Consider the following 18613-nt stretch of genomic DNA (forward strand, 5'->3'; position numbering starts at 1 on the left):
TTAAGTAATTCACTCACTTTATTAGATACAGGGGAGAAGAGATTACTTCAGAACAGTTAATTCAAAAGCAAATACTGCAAACATGAGAAAAACAAGCAGGTATCTCTTGGTATCTTCAAACTTTAAGTTTCCCCTGTTACAAGGACCTAGATCATATTAATTAGAGTGACCTGAGAATCAAGTCATGGCCTGGGAAATGGTTACAATTAAGGAAATCAACATAGAGTAAGCACTGGTAATAGATAAAAATGGGTACAGGAAACACAAGTCCCCTTATTTCAAATATTCATCCTCAAGGCATAATCCCTGAGTACAATTCAGCTACAGGAGAACATTGTCTGATTATGGCACTCTGGAACTGAGCACTTCCTCTAATAGAACTATAATCTAGCTTCCACCCTTGACCTCTGCTATTCTCTCATCACCTCAAAACTGCACTTGTAATAATCTGAGAAATATGATATTGCAATCCTCAGTGCCACGCTATAAAATAGGGACGCTGGCTAATTCACAACAGGAATCCCTTTCAGTCTGACCCCTAGCTATTTCTAACATTTAAGAAACACTGAAAAGCTCACTGGTTTTCCTGCACTGAGGATCTGAAATACTTAGTGGGGCAGAGCCATTCACTGGCACAGCCTGGCAGGTTCCAATGAATGGAAAGATGAAAGTGGGTAAGTTTATTTGGTTTTTTGCTAGTTGTCCTACAGTTTAAAATGGACAATTCCAATAGACTAAGAGAAAAAGCACTTCAGGATAAAGTGATACAGAATATTTACCTCCTCCTCAGTATTTGAAATGTTTCCTTGTTCAGCTAAGCGTTCTCCACATGGCATCCAGTTGTAACATTCAGGGAGGTCCTATCATACAAACAGATGTGTATTTCTGGTTTTATAGACTTCAAAGTTCACTGGTCTCAAAAAAAAAAAAAGCTTCTACAGCTGAAGGTCCTCAAGGCAAGCAGAAGCAGCAGCATCAGGACTTCTGGGTGCATAAGGAATCCTTGAAACCACATAATATAGACCTAATTTGTTGCTATGCTTTCTTCTCTTTACAGCTTCCATTGACAAATATTGCTGTTCTTTGTTTAAACTTAATGATCTGTGTCCCCATCACCCCTCAAACATTCAATAGGTTTATATACCAACAGAATATGGACAATCTTTTGAAGAAGAACAGTGGCAATATTTTCCACCTTGGTTTATGTAAAAGAGATCACTATGCCAAAGAGAGGCAGAAGTAAGTAACACAGAATGACAGCATCTCTTCTGTCACATACTGCAAGAGTTCCACAATCTGCTGTGTCTGATTGCAAAATCCTTAAATTATAAGGACATATCATGCAGAAACTGTATGTCATGGTTGGATAATAACAATTGGTAATTACAATTGAAAATTACTGTTATCAGCTGGTAATGTTGTCATGTCTACCTGAGGGGCAGGAATGAAGGAAAACTGTAATAACAAATAAAATACATGGAAATTGTATCAACACACTGACAGTACAGTGCCAAAAATGCTCACCATTCTTTAAATACTCTTGTGATGGGTGCAAAACCAGCACAACTCTTTATTAAGAGTATGACCCCAAAAAAGTCTTTAGAAGCTGAAGTTGTCTTTACATTAATGTTCACATGAACATTTCTTCAAATAAATGTTTTCACATGGACTCGGAATTCTCATTCGTTTTAGCCACACAAAGTCGTCAGTATCCATTAGAGCTTTGTTAACGCCCTGCAGGGAGGGGACGTGGTGCTCTGGGCACAGACCAGATCTGAAATAAAAGGCAAGAGTTAACACAATCCCGCCCGGTGCCGGGAGGGAGGAAGGTCCCTCTGCAGGAACTCTGTCCTGCAGCTGCTGACTCAGGAGCCGGGAGAGCTTGGCCAGTTGCGCCCACGGTGGAAAACAAGAGCCAAGGTCCTCTGCAGCATTGTCTTGGGACACTGCCCAGTCTGGGGACAGCCCTACCAGGCTCTGTTTAGCTCAGGCTTGATGGGAGTGTATAGACACAGGCAGTTGTCCCAGCAAGCTTCCATTGAGACCACAGCTTTACATCCTCCAAGGAATCACTCGCGTGAGACACTCGTGCATCGAGCCCACGTGTGCACATCAAGTTACTCCCTAATTTAGCCACTCAAAGTAGATAGATTCATCCATATTTTTTCAGACCAGAAAAGAGAATTTAGTCAAAAAGAGTCCTGGAGAATTGTTTTAAGCAATTCCAGCCAAGCCAGGGATCATGTTTTAGGAAATCACCCAACAGGTGGGAGCAGAACCTCAGAGCAAGGCTGGTATCAAGAAGGGATGGAGGCAGATGATAAAGGGGAACCACAAGCTTGCCCAGAGCACTCATCAGAAGCAGTAGGGCAGCTGATGACAGAGCAGGGATGTGAGTATGACCCAGCACCCAGGGATATCCTTTATCAAATACATGAATCACAAGCTCAGAGGAGCAAGCCCCTCAGTCCCCCAGATTATGTGGGAACACTGCTCATGCTCATAGTTGAAAAATAAACATGGCAAGGTGTAGTTTTTGCACATCAAGATACCCAGCAGCCAAAGCCAGAAATTAAAAAGTCACTTAAGTCTTGATGGTCTGCCACAGAAATCAGCTGGAGCTTCAGAACACCATCTGAGGTTTGGGAATGTTCACATAAAGCCAGTGGTCACCTCCCCCTCTGCTGGGGTTGCACAAAGACCAGTGCAGCTGCCAGTGTGGCTTTCTCTCAGCCCAAAGCCTTTGGCAGGGCCTGACACTGGCTGTACTTCACCACTGCCAGAGCTCTGAGCAGGTTCTGTGATATTCCATCAGCAGCACCTTGGGTTCTGAACCATGGGCAGCCAAGCACAGCTCCTTCTTTTGGGTAGTCCAGCTCCTTCCTTCTCCAAAACTAATGGGGCCAGAAGTAAGCCATGCTTCTCCATCCCCATCTTCCTAGTTTTCTTTCCATGCCCACTTTTCGATGTTGCAGATTTTTTATCCCTTCATTTTCTTCTCCTTCTCTCTCCTGCTTCCCTCCCTTTCCCCCTCCCCCTGCTTTCTCTCCCTCTGCACTTTGTGAACTGCTGCGGCAGTGCTGAAGTCCAAAGTTCAGTAACTTGCTAAAGCACACAGATAAATATGAACCTTGGAGAATTTACATTTGCTCCAATGTAAACAGATAGCCAAGGGTCCCTTTATCAGCACTGGCTCAGGACAGTCGTGGGGGGTCTGAAGTGGCTCAATTTTGTATTTTGTTTTTTTTGGGGGGTGTAAAGGCGGGAGGCTGTGCTGTGCCCACTCTCCTGACAGTCGGGCGTGTTACCTCAGGAACATGGTGTAGGGAAGCTGGAAGCAGGATAACCCGAAATTCAAACCCAAGGGACACCAGGCTGAAGACCATGGTCTCGAAGCTGACTCATCTCCAAGTGGAGCTGCTGGAAGCGCTGCTGGAGTCGGGGCTGACCAAGGAGACCTTGATCAAGGCACTGAGCGAAGCGGAACCCTACGGGCTCCAGAGTGAAAGTCAGCGCGCTATCAATGCCCTCCAGGCTGAGAAAGGGGAGCCCTGTCCCGACATCCCCAACCTCCCCAACGGAATGGGGGAGTCCAGGGTATCAGAAGATGAAACCTCAGATGACGGAGAGGAATTTACCCCTCCAATAATGAAGGAGCTGGAAAACTTGAGCCCTGAAGAGGCTGCTCACCAGAAGGCTGTGGTGGAAAGACTATTACAGTAAGGACAGATTTACTGCTCCTCTTTGCTGCTTTCTTGCACTCTCCCTCTAAATCTCTTTTCCTTTCCCCTTCTCCTCAGTGTCCCTAGTAATCACAATTGATCTAGCTGCACAGAGACAATCTTCATCCAGACCAGGACTAGTAGCCCCCAAACACCCCCAAATGCTTTATAAATGCTCAGATTTTCCTTTTATCTTGCTTAAAATGCATTAAGGAAGCTATGGAGCCTGATTACATATTTGACATGCTTATAGCATCAGGCTTCAAAATAGTCCAAGGCCTGTATAGCTCTCATCTGTTTGACTGAATTTTAGGGTTTAGGATTTAAATTTTTAATACTATTCACAATTTCAGTCATCAGGAAGAAAAAAAAAAACAACTGGTCACTCTGAGCTGGTGCTATATTTGCCTGAATGATACAGTGAAGTTGTAATGTTTCCCTGCTGTATTTAAGGAGAATTATATTGTTAATTTCACTGGGGTTTGCTATAGATTATTGGCTAAAGCCAAATCAAAAGACCTTGTCCTTGTTGTTCTTTTGAGTGTGAAGTCCCCTGACTTTGGTGGGGATTTTTCTTGTAAAAAGCACACACCAAATACATGCAGAGGTTAAAACCTGGAAAGAACATTCTGCTTCTACCATCCAGTGCCCATCACAGTTACAAAGTACATACGCAGCAACAGTTACAGAGTTTGCTGCCACATAAAATTTGCCTTTGCATAACAAGCATTTTTGAGATCAAAAGACAGGGAAAGCTCCCTGAACCAATAAGCCTCACAACAGACTCAGAGAAGCATTCACTCGTTTCCCATTTGGGATTCTTACTGGGATACAATCCCCATGGGAGACCCAAGAGGTTTGTCCAAGAAAGGATCAGGCCCATCCTACCATCCATCACAACAGATTCCTGACTGCTTTAGGGCTATTTTGAAATGACAAGCTGATAGAACACAGAGGTGCAGCAACATCCTGCACCTAAAATCTTCACTAAAAATCCAGCTAGGGAATTTCTCAGGCTTTCTGATCACTCTCTTTCACTTACAAAGAAAACAACTGAAAATGTAACAGCAGAAGCAAACATCAAATCCCACCACAAAAGGCCAGAGCTAAGAAAAGAGCATGACAAGACTTAGCATTCCCTGCATATACTTAAAAGAAAGTTCTTTGGTGGATTGGGATTTGAGGATTCTGCAGAACCCAAGAGAGGAAAATTCACTGGATCAGCTCTTACCTGGGTGGGAAAACATTCCCAGTAATTGTCTTCTTCCTGGCCCAGTATGTCTCTCATCTTCTGTACTTCCAGGTCTTCCACATCTTTAAGTTTTCTCTACTTCCTTTACATCTTTCAGATTCTTTTTACCTATTTCCCTTCTCTCCTCACTATTGTTTCTGCTGCTATTCCTCCCATTTTGTTGTGTCCTTGGCTGATTCTCTCTCTGCCTCCCACTCTTTTTCTTCTCCTCATCCTTGTCTCCTTCTCATCTTCCTGAGTCTGCGTACAGGTCTTGGGGCAGTTTGAGCCCAGTGGCACCGGGCGGGCCCTGGCTAGTTACTAATTATCCAATGGCTTTATTATTTCTCTTTTGTCTTATAAATTTATAGATGAAAATACCCTGATAAACTTTTTGATCATTAACTTTTGATGGTTTATCAAGTATGTCTCCAGAAAGGAAGCCATGGAAGTTGAGGAAGACCCCCTGGCTTTGTCCCTTTTTCTCTAATGAGTGGGTGAAGCAGGACTGAAGTGACATCTGCTGTGATCTAAGAACAGACACACGGATGGAGGCAATTCCTTCCTGTCACCCTCACTTCAGCACCATTTCTGGCTTCTGATCCTCCCTGCCTTTCTAGGATCTTGCTGCTAGTTTTCCCTGTACTTACCAGCCTCACCACAAGTCTTACTTCACTTCCAAAGCTGTGGCATTAACACTTTCTGATGTACAGTCAGACAGTCTGCTGAGCAGCCTTTCTATTTCACAAATGGAAACTGAGGTACAGACAAATTCTAGGACCTACCAAAACCCCTGAGACAGCACAGAGGACACTGGGCAAGGACAGGGATCTCCTAAGCCTCACACTGGCTCTTAATTACAAAAGCTTTACTCTGAAACATCAGAGATCTCTGTCATCAGTCTCCACCACAATAGGATAGAGCAATTAGCTTCTGCTGTTGACAACAGGATGAAGACACCAGTAGCCTCAGTGTCAGAAAAAAATTACAAGTACACTTATGGAGGTCTATAATAGATTGAAATTAATCAAGTTAAAATGAAAAGAGTAGGAAGCCTACATTGACAAGTTTCACATTTCTCATCAAATCAACAGAGTGTCTAAAAATCTGTTCAAAGCATGTGAACCAGTATCAGGGGTTGATAATACCTAAGAAGTTCTTATCTACTAATAAACTTTTTTTGGTTTTAAGATCAAACCTTTCCATTAATAGATGTCTTAAAGTAATGTCCTTAAAATAGTACTATAAGTATTGTAAAGCAGGGCAGAATAGTCTATTGTAGAAATTACTTCCAGCAATAGACAAAAGAAAGGCAGGCAAGAATCTCCATGCCCAGGGATTCCTAGCAAAAGGTCAATGCTTGCAAAACTATTTCACCATCTACACAAGGGTTTCAAATGCAGAAACTAGATGGAGGCAATTCTCCCTTTAGACAGAAGCCTCTTTGGGCATTATTAACAATTTCTGGTCTGCAGACCAAATTTTAACAGACAGATTGACTTGTGGGCAGCTATTGCTGATACAGGAAAGTCTTTGTGATAACTGCAACCATTGCTTATAAAGCCATTGCTTTATAAAGTAGAATCAGGAAAAGTGTCCATTATTAGGCTTTCCAGGAGCTGGAAAGAGAAAAAATTGACAGCACCAAGAGACCAACTATGTCTTCACAGAACCACTGAAGCTGAAACTTTGAAAAACTCTGGTCAAAGCTGAGTAGAACAGACAAGATACACTCACAGGACTGGGTGCACCCATGGGTGTTGATTAGATTTTGTCCCTACAGAGAAAACATGCTAAAAGCAGTTCAGATAAAGGTTTCTCTAGTGGGGAACTAACATAATTTCATTTTGTCCTTTCATATGTCTCACTGATCTCCTGTAGATTTACAGTTTGAATAAAAACATTCTTTCCATATCAATCCACACACAAAACAAATTGCATCTATGATAAGAAATAAATGACTCAGTAGGGAGGTAGAGCAGTGAGGATAAACTCCCAGATATTCCCAGAATATAAAGCAAGAAGGAGGCTACCTTGGGGGAAGGGATCATACTACTGCAGGTAAAGCAAATGAAGAGAGGTATAGTGACAATCCACCTGTAGGGCAAGGGCTGAAATTCCATTAGGAAAGAGAGAAATTGAGATAAGCAACAGATTTCCCCTGGAGGCAGGGATAAAAGCATGTTTTCCAGAAGGAACAAAGAAAACAAAGACATATAATGACAAAGGTCCAGTCTTTCCCCCTGCTTAGAATGGCTCTAGTTGGGGAATCTGGAGATGAAGCTGCCACACCCCTTTCATTTCCACATATAAACCAAGATGAGGCAAACCAGGCCAAGTTCAACAGAAAGCAACACTGCCAGGATGGATGGTCTTACCTTCCCTCTGCCAGCCTGGCTCCAGGCTGTGCACTGAGTTGTGGAGCAGCTCCAGAGGAAAGGGCCTGGGGATGGTCCTGAGCACTTCACAGCTCTGAACCTCTGCTTGAGCAGGGTCTGGTCCAAAGCAGCAATTCAGAGAAATGAAGGCTTCTCCCACCTGAGAATCAGAACAGGAAAGAACGGGAGAGAGACAGAATGAGGAAGAGGAGAAGAAAGAAAAGATCAAAGGAAAAATAAAAAGTCAGGAAGAGTGAAGGAGGGAGAAGGTCCCCTGAATGTTACATCTCCAGCTCTCTGGAATGGGTTTTCTTTAATGCTAACAACTTGATATTTACTTTCCATTTAAATTTGAGATGTTGCTATAAATTATCAACCAGCCTCTTGTTCCCTTTGAGTTTATAACTAACTACCTGGGTTACTTATTGTTCAGGTAACAAAAGGGAGGTGAAAACGCCCTTAAAAAGTGACCTCAGAACTAAGAAAATGAGAAGCTGGCACGGAGAGAGGACCCTGGCCCCTGTGGTGGGGATGAGCCATGGAGAAGGGCTCTGCTCACATGGCAATAAGCAACTGAGAGCAGGAGAACAAGACTTCAGAAGACAGAAGTAAAAGCTACCTGTGTAAGACCAACTGGGGGACAGATTACACCCTGGAGAACAAGACCTTGGAGAGACAGTTTGCATCTGAGGAGAAAGGGAAACTAAAAGGCAGAAAATAGTACTGGAGATAGGGAAGGAGAGCTTGAGCAAAGCAGACCTAATTGTGCAGTTCTGACTCACTGAAACAATTGAGATTTGGCTGTAACAACAAGCAGGAGAACTCAGTTTAGAGTGAAATCCTCCCTTCTGACAGTCAATGGTATTTTTATAGCCAGTGAAAGAGAAAGAGGTTTCAACTTCTGATGTCTTAGCCTGTGATGGAGGCTCTGCAGGTGGAACTTTGTATTTGAGCAAGGGTTCAGCTGGCCAGACTCTCATCACTTGGACTGTGGTGTAGCCTTGGGCCTAAAGTACTTGCTGCATTGGTTTTGCAGACTGGCCTTCCACAATGTACAGAGTAGCCAGGATTTCATACAGCTGTCCTAGGAAATCACACTACTAAGATTCCCTGCACTATTTTGCATCACAAAGCTCCCTGCTGTGTCCAAAAAAAGACAAAACCCACAAGTCTTTAACCACTGTGAGAAGAGATTCACAGAACTTACTGGTTTATTCCTGCCACAAAATGAGGATCTCAACAGGGGAAACAAAACTGATTCGACCAGGGTGCAGAAAGGAACTAACACATAACAGAGGCTTCCATCAGTGGCAACACGGTCTTTCCTCTTCCTATCTGAGCCAGAACTCAAATCAAAGAGGCCAGCTTCCCAGTCAGAGGCTTTTCTCCTCTATACAGGGACTTGGACAACGAACACAGGGTGCAGGTGCTGGCCAGACTATCACAAGTACAAAGGCAGGAGACTGGTTTAGGCAGCAGGAGGGAAAAAAGAAAGAATGAAAGAAAGAAAGAAAAAGAACCACGAGGAAAGAAAAGCTTTCTTAAATTCAGCTCAATTTGAGGTTTTTGCAAGACAAAGATAGTTAAAGGAAGATGCTAAAAATCAGAAGCCTCTATGGCAAGTGCTCCAATGTAAAAAAGCAAGAAATGTTCTATTTTAAGGTTTTCAAAAAGCTGCAACTGACACCATTTGTGTCACACTTTAACTGCTGTGGAGCTTGCTCCTTGGACTACACAGCCCCTGGGAGAGGGGCTGCAGGGGAACAGAGATAAGGGTGTTTGTACTGAGAGAACAGGTGTGGACTTTGTCCTCCTTATCACTGTGCAGCCTCCGGCAACCTCCTGAGTCAACAAAGCCATGAACAGCACAGTTGTTGCCTGTTGCTCAGACATGTGTGCTCTTGGGACAGTTTCTGCACTGTACCAGGCACCTTTTTTTCTCCCCACTGCTCCTTTGATGCTGGTGTTGAATATGACACCAGTGTCTTCCTACAGCACTGCAAACCACTTCCTCCAGACATTTCACACAGAAGGCACAGAAGGATGCTCTTGTTCAAAGTGAGCCAGGAGCTATTCTGCAGAGGTGCTCTGGCACTGCTTGGATTTAGACTGATGGGTTTCACATCTTTATTTCTACTGTGACTTTCAGCTGGGATAAAATCAATACACATAAAGTCACAGTCATGCTTTCTCTATTTTCCTCAAGAACATTAATGCATATTCTAACTGGCTATCATAAAACCCAGAGGATCACATTAATTATAAAATCCCAAACTGTTCCTCAAATTTTGTGAGCAGGTTTCAAATAGTTCTATTCCCTCAGCTGTTACACAAAGGAGGGCAACAGCAGGAGGAATTAGTGGTTTGCCTGTGGTTCTACATTGCATTTAGAAGCTCTGAGTAGATCTAGGTGTGAACCAATGTGTTTGAGTAACACGTAGCAGATGTGTAAGAACATAATTCTGGGTGATTTGTCATATACATATGCATACAGAGCTGCCATGTCACAGCATAATGACAGCCTGTTTTCATTTGCTGAATCATTGCAAGCCAACCCAACCTGGACCAGAATCAAGGAATGAGTCAAGTTCAGTCTAGTATCATAATCAATCTGTCTTGAAAAATTCAGTACATCAGCCCCAGCTGCTTTAATGAGAGGAGGATAGAGAAGAAAAGTAATGTAAGGAAATGGAAAAGAGAGGTTGCCTCTGTGTATTGGGAGATTCCCCTGGTAAGCAAAGTCTCCTCCTAAGGGCAGACCTAAGTGTGTACAGACAGCAGTTCAAAGGAAGCCAGTGCTACATCTTTTGCACTTTACCTCCAATGTGATGCAGTTTTACCCTGCACACAGAGCCAAAACTGAGCAAGGCAGCACACTGAGGAACAGCTTTCTTCCCTGCAGGCAATGAGCACTCTGGCCTCACCAAATGTGATGGTGATGACTGACAAGTGCCACTCAGGAGCTATTACTGCACTCCCTTGAAATCCAGGTCAGCTGAGAGCAGGTGATTGATCTCTCTCCCCTGAGAAAGGTTTTCTGTTCCTTCCAGAGAGGATCCCTGGCGAGTAGCAAAGATGGTGAAGTCTTACCTCCAGCAGCACAACATCCCTCAGCGTGAGGTGGTGGACACCACTGGTCTGAACCAATCCCACCTCTCACAACACCTCAACAAGGGCACTCCCATGAAGACCCAAAAACGGGCAGCCCTGTACACCTGGTATGTCCGGAAGCAGCGAGAGGTAGCCCAACGTAAGTATGGCAACAACTACTCTCCTGTCTCAGTTTCATAAAGGATTCTGCTTGTCCTTACTCCTTATTGTTTTCAAGGAAAAAATTCCCTTGCCCCTTTGTGCTTGCAGAATTCACACACGCTGGCCAGGGTATCCTGACAGACGAGCCCATGGGAGATGACCTGCCCACCAAGAAGGGAAGAAGAAATCGCTTTAAGTGGGGTCCTGCCTCACAACAGATCCTGTTCCAAGCCTACGAGAGGCAGAAAAACCCCAGCAAAGAAGAGAGGGAGGCACTGGTGGAAGAGTGCAACAGGTAAGGGTGGGTGTGTGTCTTTGAGGAAGAGGGGCACAGCAGGGTCCCTCTGCATTCTTAGTGTTTGCTGGTGCCACTGGGAGGGAAGGCAAAGGTACAGCACTGAGTGGCACCACTGACACCAGCCACACTTGAATTAAATGCCACAACTGATCATTCTTTGTCCACAGAGCACAAGGAATGCCTCAGGACCCTTCCACACAGTGTGCCAGACCACAGCCACTTTGGGGCTGTGCATTTACTTTGTGTCTCTGAATAAGTCCAGCTCAGCAAGGCTCTTCTTGTGCTTTTCCCAACAGGGCAGAGTGTATTCAGAGAGGTGTTTCCCCATCTCAGGCCCAGGGACTGGGCTCAAACCTGGTGACAGAGGTCAGAGTTTACAACTGGTTTGCCAATCGCAGGAAGGAGGAGGCTTTCCGGCACAAGCTGGCCATGGACACCTTCAGCGGACCACAGCCCACCTCTGCCCCTCCTCTAACTCCCCACAGCTCCTCCTCCCTCCAGCCACCACCTGCTCTCTCACCCAGCAAAGTTCATGGTAAGAACCAACCAGAGGGAGATCTGAAAGAGAGCTGAACCTCCCCAAACTCAGTCACCCAAATGGTCTCAAAGTCCAGCCCTTTAGGAAGTGAATCTACAGAGAGAAAAAGCAGATTTGTACAAGGGAAGAGCAAAGGTGACAAAGAGACCACGTTTCTGGGTGAGGAGAGTGGCTAGAATGTCAAGGGAGATAAAATTCAGTAACAAAACCCACGACCAAAGCTTCTCACTTACTGTGAGGCCTCCCAGCTAGCAGGCATCAGCCCCAAACCTTCTGTTCCAGGAGTCATCACTGCCTATCAGAAGTCAGTTCCGTGCCCTTTCAGTCATGTGTGCCCCTTACTCCTTTCAATGCCAACCCCATCAGACTGTGTGACAGAGATTTTAGGCATGAGGAAAAGTCATTCTCCATCCAAAAAGAGCACAGCTTCTTCAGCTTCACAGGCCAGAGCTGGGGGTTGCTCTCACTCTGGGAAGAGATGATCTCACTGAGGTGCCTCTCTACGGCCACATCCAGAGGGGTGGTTTCCTGCTCCCTGCAGCACTCACAGCCAGTCAGTGTTTGAGGAAGCAGTTACACCAAATTGCAGGGGAAAGTCAGGCCAGGGTGTGAGTGCCTGTTCTTCTGGTTCCCCTACTGACCATTAAGCACCTGCCCAAATATCTGGTGGCAAGTGCCTGCAAAGGAAACTGAATTTAGAGCCTGCCTAAGTTTCTCAGTTTCTCACTTGTGACAACCAGTTTCCCTCCTGTTGTGATGCAGGAGTGAGGTACAACCAGCAGCCAGCCAGTGAGGCAGAGTCCTCCAGCAGCAACCACCACGGGAACAGCTCCATGGTGACCACCCAAACCATCCTGCATCAGGTTTCTCCCCCTGGACTGGAGCCCAGCCAGAACCTGCTGAGCACAGACACTAAGCTGGTAAGTGATGGATACTCCTGTTCTGCTGACTGGGTGATGTCAAGCTATCTGCCTGTGGTCATAGTATGAACTAATCATGGGTAATTTTTTCTAGAATGTTTTTAAATCCACCTTCTTATGTTACATAGTCATATGTAAGATATTGTTACATAACCTGTTATGTAACAATATGTTATGTTAGAGTCACTCTGCACTGACATATAAGACCAATAGTCCTGAGATATATGTGCCCTCTAGACTGTGGTGAGGGCAGGTATTAGAGCATGAAGGCATTTCCTTATGAGCAATTAAGACAGTCTGCTCTGGAAACACAGCACTCAAGGTATGACAAGATTTATTTCTTCCCAGGAAACGCTATTCTCTCCTCCTTTCCACAGAGAGATTCTTACCTCTAACTCTTATTTGGACTCAACCCATCAAGAGTAGATCAGACCAGTGGGATTACCAAAACACAGACTCATACTTACATCTAGCTTATCTGTAAAAATTAAGCCAAACAGCCTGTACAGCAGACATGTACTAGATAACTAGATTGCCTCCTCAAAGCCAATTTCCTCCTGAGATCTGACCAGACCTTTTCCCACATCATTAACAAAGAAGCATCAGAACTACATGACTGATCATTTTCAGTCTGCACATGTTCCCTTGTTTTCAGAGAAACAGTCAGCAGAAGTTTGCATTAGCACAGGCTGGCTGGAAGCAAAGTTAAGGTTGCTAAAAATAAGTATGATTTAAACCTCATCAGTCACTCACTTTGCTGGCTTTCTGGTCTCTTGCTGAAGAAAATAAGTCTTTCACAAGGTCCTGAAAATCTTCTATGTCAGTATTTTAAAACTGATATCAAGGTGGTTTGTCCCACTGTTTAACCTCTTGGTGCTTACTCTTACTAAAGATTCCTTACAGCTTTTCATCTGACAGGAGAGAAAAGAAAGATAATATAAGGCATTTAACTTTCTCTATCAGCCAAATCACTAGAATGCTTTTTTGCTCTTCCACAATACTATAAGTCCCAAAAGGAAAGAGGAACTCCTGGATTCTGTGCTGAACTCTGCTACTAGAATTACCATGTGAAGTTACCTGAGCCTTCTGCCCTCAGCTATGAAACAGAAGATGATCTTTCCCTATAGAGAATGCAGTGGGCTTAATCTCATTCTTACAATTTCTTAAATGTGAAGGAACTAAACCAGCAGGGATTTACTCTTAGTATGTCAACAGCTGACCTGTGCTAGTTAATTGATGAGCACACAGAAACTGCAGACAAGGATATGTGAAGCCCTTCCAGTCAGCAAGGGGAAGAGCGGGAAGAAAGGTGTTTATCACAGCTTTGGGACCCGCCTGCTGCAGGTGGCACATTCAGGGCTCTCCTTTCCCACAGGTATCAGCTCCTGGAGGAACTCTCCCTCCTGTCAGCACCCTGACTGCCCTGCACAGCCTCGAGCAAAGCCCACACACGCTGAGCCAGCAGACCCAGAACCTGATCATGGCATCCCTGCCGGGGGTCATGGCGATCGGGGCGGGCGAGACCCCGTCCCTGGCACCCGCCTTCACCAACACGGGAGCCTCCACCCTGGTGATCGGTGAGTAGAGGCTGCAGGACTCTGCTCCTGCACCCACAGCAGCACCTGCCTCTCCTTGTTACAATTACCTGCCCCATCTTCAAAACCTCATCACTAAGTTGGCAGTGATACAAACCAGAGGAAATTGTCACCAAAGATCAGCAGCACTGCTGGCAAGTACCAGTGGGATTAAGGATAGATGTTCCTCATTCATGGTAGAATTAAGGGTTACACACAAACCCCACGTTTTAAGAGTAAGGGACTTTTACAATCTATTCCTAAGCCAATGTTTTGGTTTGCTGGTCTTCATCTTTCTAAATATAAATATAATACTTCCTTAAAATGATGAAAATTAAAGCATGTTCATAGTGCTTGAAAGACAAAACATTGTGTTCCACTTCCTGTAAAGAGCAGCATATGCCTTTGGAATTCACAGCAGTAATTACTATTTTTTTATATTTTTCACTTTGACAGCTTTTCTGGACTTTTACGAGATTTCTTTTCATTCCAAGACTAGTCTACTGCCAAAGTGCATCTCATTAGAGGAAAGAAAAATAAAGTGTATACTCTTTTCTTACACTTTCTTCCCAGGAAGAAAGAGGCCTTGTTTTGTTCCATGGTGACAGCTGTGAACTAATTTGCATTTCTTCCCAAGATTATGATATGGATTTGAATTCTGTGAAAAAAAAAAAAACAAAACCAAACCAAACCAAACCAAAAAAAAAAAAAAAAAAAAAAAAACCAAAAAAAAACCAAACAACCCTGGAGTGCTGGAGGGAGAGACCTGCTGATTTACAGGGTCTGGACAGTTGTGGGAAATGGGCAGTAATGTGTGAAACCTTCTACCTCTCTCACAGATTCAAATTCCTTAATTTGGCAGCTCTAGCAAAAAGAGTTGAAACTCCATTCCATGTGGCTGGACAGCTACAGCCTAGTTGTCTGTGTTGCCAACATTTTCATAAAATAAAAAGAGTAAATTAACTGGGCACTGAGGTGATGCTCTGAATTTATTTTTGAGCAAGACCTCCCTGGTGATCACTAAATTGGAAAAGAAACTATACTGGTACACAAGAATATAGACAGGAACAAACACTGGAAACCAGAGGTGGGTTTATGCAGTTTTTGAACATTTCCACTTTGCTCTCACAGGCATGAAATCTATTCTCAATCACAGACAACCAAGGGAACACCTGAAAAGCAGGATCTGAGATCAGCCTGCAGTGACAGGCTGCCCCAATGGCTGTTTCAGATGCTCCTATTGCAGAGCAGCCACGCTCCTCCCGCAGTGTGGGACACCACTGGCATCAGTCCTTGTTTTCCAGGCCTGGCCTCAACCCAGCCCCAGAGTGTTCCTGTAATAAACAGCATGGGGAGCAGCCTCACTACCCTGCAGCCCGTTCAGTTCTCCCAGCAACTGCACCCATCCTACCAGCAGCCCCTCATGCAGCAAGTCCAGAGCCACATCAACCAGAGCCCCTTCATGGCTACCATGGCTCAGATACAGAACCCTCACGGTAAGAATGTGAACTCATTTGCTTAAGTAAACAACAATAAAGACACTGTTCCTTGAGTGCATTTGCTGGGTCCTTGGGCTTACAGCACTCTGTTTTCCTCCTCTGTTATTGCTGCTCTAATTATGAAATTATTTTTCTATTGCATTTATCTCCCTGTCCCTCCACTCCCAGCATTTTGGAGCCAGACAGCAGGTCCCATTGCATGAGGAGAACAACTCAGCCAAAGCTCCAGCATCCACATAATGTTGTTTTCTTTCATGTACAGCTCTTTATGGCCCCAAATCTGAAGTGACTCAATACACACATGCAGGCCTCTTACCACAAACCATGGTGATAACAGACACAGCCAATCTCAGTGCCCTGACCAACCTGACACCAACTAAACAGGTAACAGCCTTTCTTTAGCCTTTCTTCCCCCTCCTGAGAGCTGCACCAGTCTGCAGGCAGCTCCTTGCATGTCAAAGAGCTTTTGGGTGTGTCTATGCCATCCCAATAGAAGCATTTTTTCTCATCTCCTGGCCCTGCTGGTACCAGCTGCAGCACTGGAGGCACTAGTGCAAGTTCTTCACTGCATCATCCAGGAGTTCTTCACCTCCCCAGAAACTGCACCTGCTCAATGCTTCTCTCACAGCTGTTAGAAGGGATGAAGAGGCAAAGCACTATTAACTCTCTTTTCTCCAGGCATTCACACCTGACTCAGAGACTCACACCGAGTCTGGGATGCACACACCAGTGTCACAGGCACCAACAATCCATCTACAGAACCAAGACACAACAATCCAGCACCTTCAGCCAGGCCCACGCCTCACCTCGAGCCCTGCTGGTAAGAGCAGCAGCCACTCTTGTGGCTCTTAAGCCATGTATTGCCTAGTTTTTCTAGCCAACACTGTACAATCCAGTTAGAAAATGGTAACTGGGGCTCTCAATTCCCTAAATTGGCTCTGCCAGTTTCCTGAGGGGTTTGAAAAGTCAATACAAGGAAAAGATTCAGAGCAGAGTGCATGTAAGGCCAGACTGTGGAAATTGGTCCTTTCAGAAAGGCAAATACCTTGAAAAATATAAAAAAAAAATCAATCTCAATGAGTACCAGTCCTGTGGGCAGTTTTCAGGGCTGGGAAGCTCAAGACTCCCTCATGAAGACTCCAATTGGGTCTTCCCAGTTCTAAGAGGAGAACTAGGACATCAGCTAGAATTCTTAGAACTGAACTCTCTGGAGATTGCTGCCCTCAATGTTTTCAGGCTGGCCGTGGACCCAAGCCAGGTATTTAGCAGCACACAAAACACACAGACAAAAGCAGTTATGCCCCTAAGCCAGGAGAGTCCAGCTATGCTGGAAATGGGGGTGTACATGCAATAAGGGACTGATGAGAACTTGCAATTGACTTCTGCCTGTACCTTTGGCAGTGTCCTCCAGCAGCCTGGTGCTGTACCAAAGCTCTGACTCCACCAACAGCCACAGCCAGCTGCTGCCATCCACTCACAACGTCATTGAGACCTTCATCTCCACACAGATGGCATCTTCCACCCAGTAACCACCACAAGTAGCTCCTGAGTGACTGCCACAACCAACCTGCCAGGTGCAACTCCAGTCGTGTTTGCCACCACAGCCTCACACAAACCCCTACTCAGCTGCCTCCAGGAGAGAAAACGTCTCAGGCTCAAGACAGAAAACAAGGAAAGATGATGCTGGCACTGCTGAAATCCACTGCCACCCCCTCACCCCCCAAAAAAAAAAAACCCAGCAAACCTAAACCCTAGCAGCCAGCTCAGAATGGCCAGACATCCTTTTGTGGCTGCCCAAGAAGGAATCCCAACAGTGCCAGGACATGGATGAGACTTTTATTTCAGCTCAGCTTTCATCAAGCTGGGCCTGTATAAACCTGCCATCACCAGACTAACTCATGTGGGAAAGAGCAAGGCTGAGCTGCCAAAGAAGGGACACCACCTTTAAACACTCTCCTCCTTTGCTGCAAGGAAGCACCAACAGGAACTATAAGAAATAACAGCACCTTGGAAGTTCCTGACTTTGCAATGAGAATAACCAAGAAACAGATTTGGGAATGGCTTGGCACAAATCTGTCAGTATGGGATCACTGACAAGCTATAAATCCTTAATTAACTACCAAAATACCAAACATTCTCAGTTAAAAATGACCTGCTCTAAAATCATGCTATCCTAGTGGAAATGGCTTGGTTGTTTTTGATATAGCTCTGCTTTGTTTTAAATGCAGAAATTAAACTTTAACAGCTGCAAGGAGATTCCAGTTCTCTGCATTAACCCTGTGGATTCTCACCCCATCTGACTTGCAGAATGATTTGCAGGATGGCATTCCCCACTGGTCCCTGACTGCCCAGCACCTGGGAGGTTCCCATGCTCCACACAGAGTAGAGGTTCCTCCAGTTTTCTCTAGAAACACTCAGCCTGGATTCATTTTACAGAACATGGCTCATTCTCAGCTTCCATTTAGGCTTGATTTGTAGTTCTTGGTATGCAAATAACTACCCGGGCTCTAAGAGTCTTGCTTGCACTAAGTGAAGAGTTTTAGTCCCAAGGATCTACTTGTGTAATTCCTCTTCTAATTATTCCTCTCTATTTACTCTCAACATTCACATCACTGATACAACATTAGCCAGACATGAAAACAGCCCCAACTAACAGGTTTTTGTCTGTGACTGAAACTGAGCTACTCTTTCAACTGTGAAATGGATGAAAAACCTTGAGACTGGAAGGGAGAATTGAAAAAGCCCAACAGTGAACTCTTCAGTTATGATATCTGGGAATATCAAAATTGCAGATATCCATGAAAAGTTTCACAAGAGTTTCCTCTAGATACCATCAACAATTTCAGTAACGAGATTCTCTGAGGAATTTTGTCCTAGAATTGTTTCCTAATTTCCAATGTACACCAGTTGCAAATATATCTAATTTCCAGTTAGCATAAAAATAAACCCAAAACAAAGCAAAAGAAAATGTTTAGGCCACCATGCATTTGAAAGCCCAGGTTTAAAATTCAGTACACTGAAGTTTTAACTGCACATAAGACAAGTAACTTCTGCTGGCACATTCTGTTAGATTATAAGCCAAGTTTCTACTTAGCTTCTCTATTTTTGGATGCCAGCTGTGTTTTCTTGACTAAAAACCAGCAAAAATCTTACAACAATTTCCCATGCTCAAAGAGCTACACTTCACTCTTTTGGTTTCTC

The 18613-nt window shown here is 44.5% G+C and overlaps 1 protein-coding gene and 1 long non-coding RNA gene across 2 annotated transcripts; one reads left to right on the top strand and one right to left on the bottom strand.

The window, feature by feature from the left end:
* LOC128816395 (uncharacterized) lies at window positions 1–7465 on the bottom strand. Its single transcript, XR_008439886.1, has 2 exons — window positions 7332–7465; window positions 1–1774 (listed from the first exon to the last, which is right to left on the bottom strand). It is a non-coding gene; the product is annotated as an uncharacterized LOC128816395 (long non-coding RNA).
* HNF1A (HNF1 homeobox A) lies at window positions 3053–17077 on the top strand. The gene is made up of 10 exons (XM_053993998.1): window positions 3053–3719; window positions 10382–10581; window positions 10692–10878; window positions 11178–11416; window positions 12182–12339; window positions 13715–13916; window positions 15218–15409; window positions 15675–15796; window positions 16091–16232; window positions 16814–17077. Exons 1-10 carry the CDS (start codon window positions 3385–3387, stop codon window positions 16939–16941), a joined length of 1905 nt encoding a protein of 634 aa, XP_053849973.1. The 5' UTR covers window positions 3053–3384; the 3' UTR covers window positions 16942–17077.
* Window positions 17078–18613: the final 1536 nt, after the last annotated feature.

Source organism: Vidua macroura, chromosome 18, assembly GCF_024509145.1.
Source record: "Vidua macroura isolate BioBank_ID:100142 chromosome 18, ASM2450914v1, whole genome shotgun sequence".
Lineage (NCBI taxonomy): Eukaryota > Metazoa > Chordata > Aves > Passeriformes > Viduidae > Vidua > Vidua macroura.

What these genes read in the sequence shown, in the direction of transcription:
- HNF1A (XM_053993998.1), top strand. Translation starts at nt 3,385, where the DNA reads ATGGTCTCGAAGCTGACTCATCTCCAAGTGGAGCTGCTGGAAGCGCTG. An exon ending in TGAGCACAGACACTAAGCTG is followed by an intron (nt 12,340 to 13,714) that starts GTAAGTGATGGA and finishes CCTTTCCCACAG; the next exon opens with GTATCAGCTCCTGGAGGAAC. An exon ending in CCTCACCTCGAGCCCTGCTG is followed by an intron (nt 16,233 to 16,813) that starts GTAAGAGCAGCA and finishes TACCTTTGGCAG; the next exon opens with TGTCCTCCAGCAGCCTGGTG.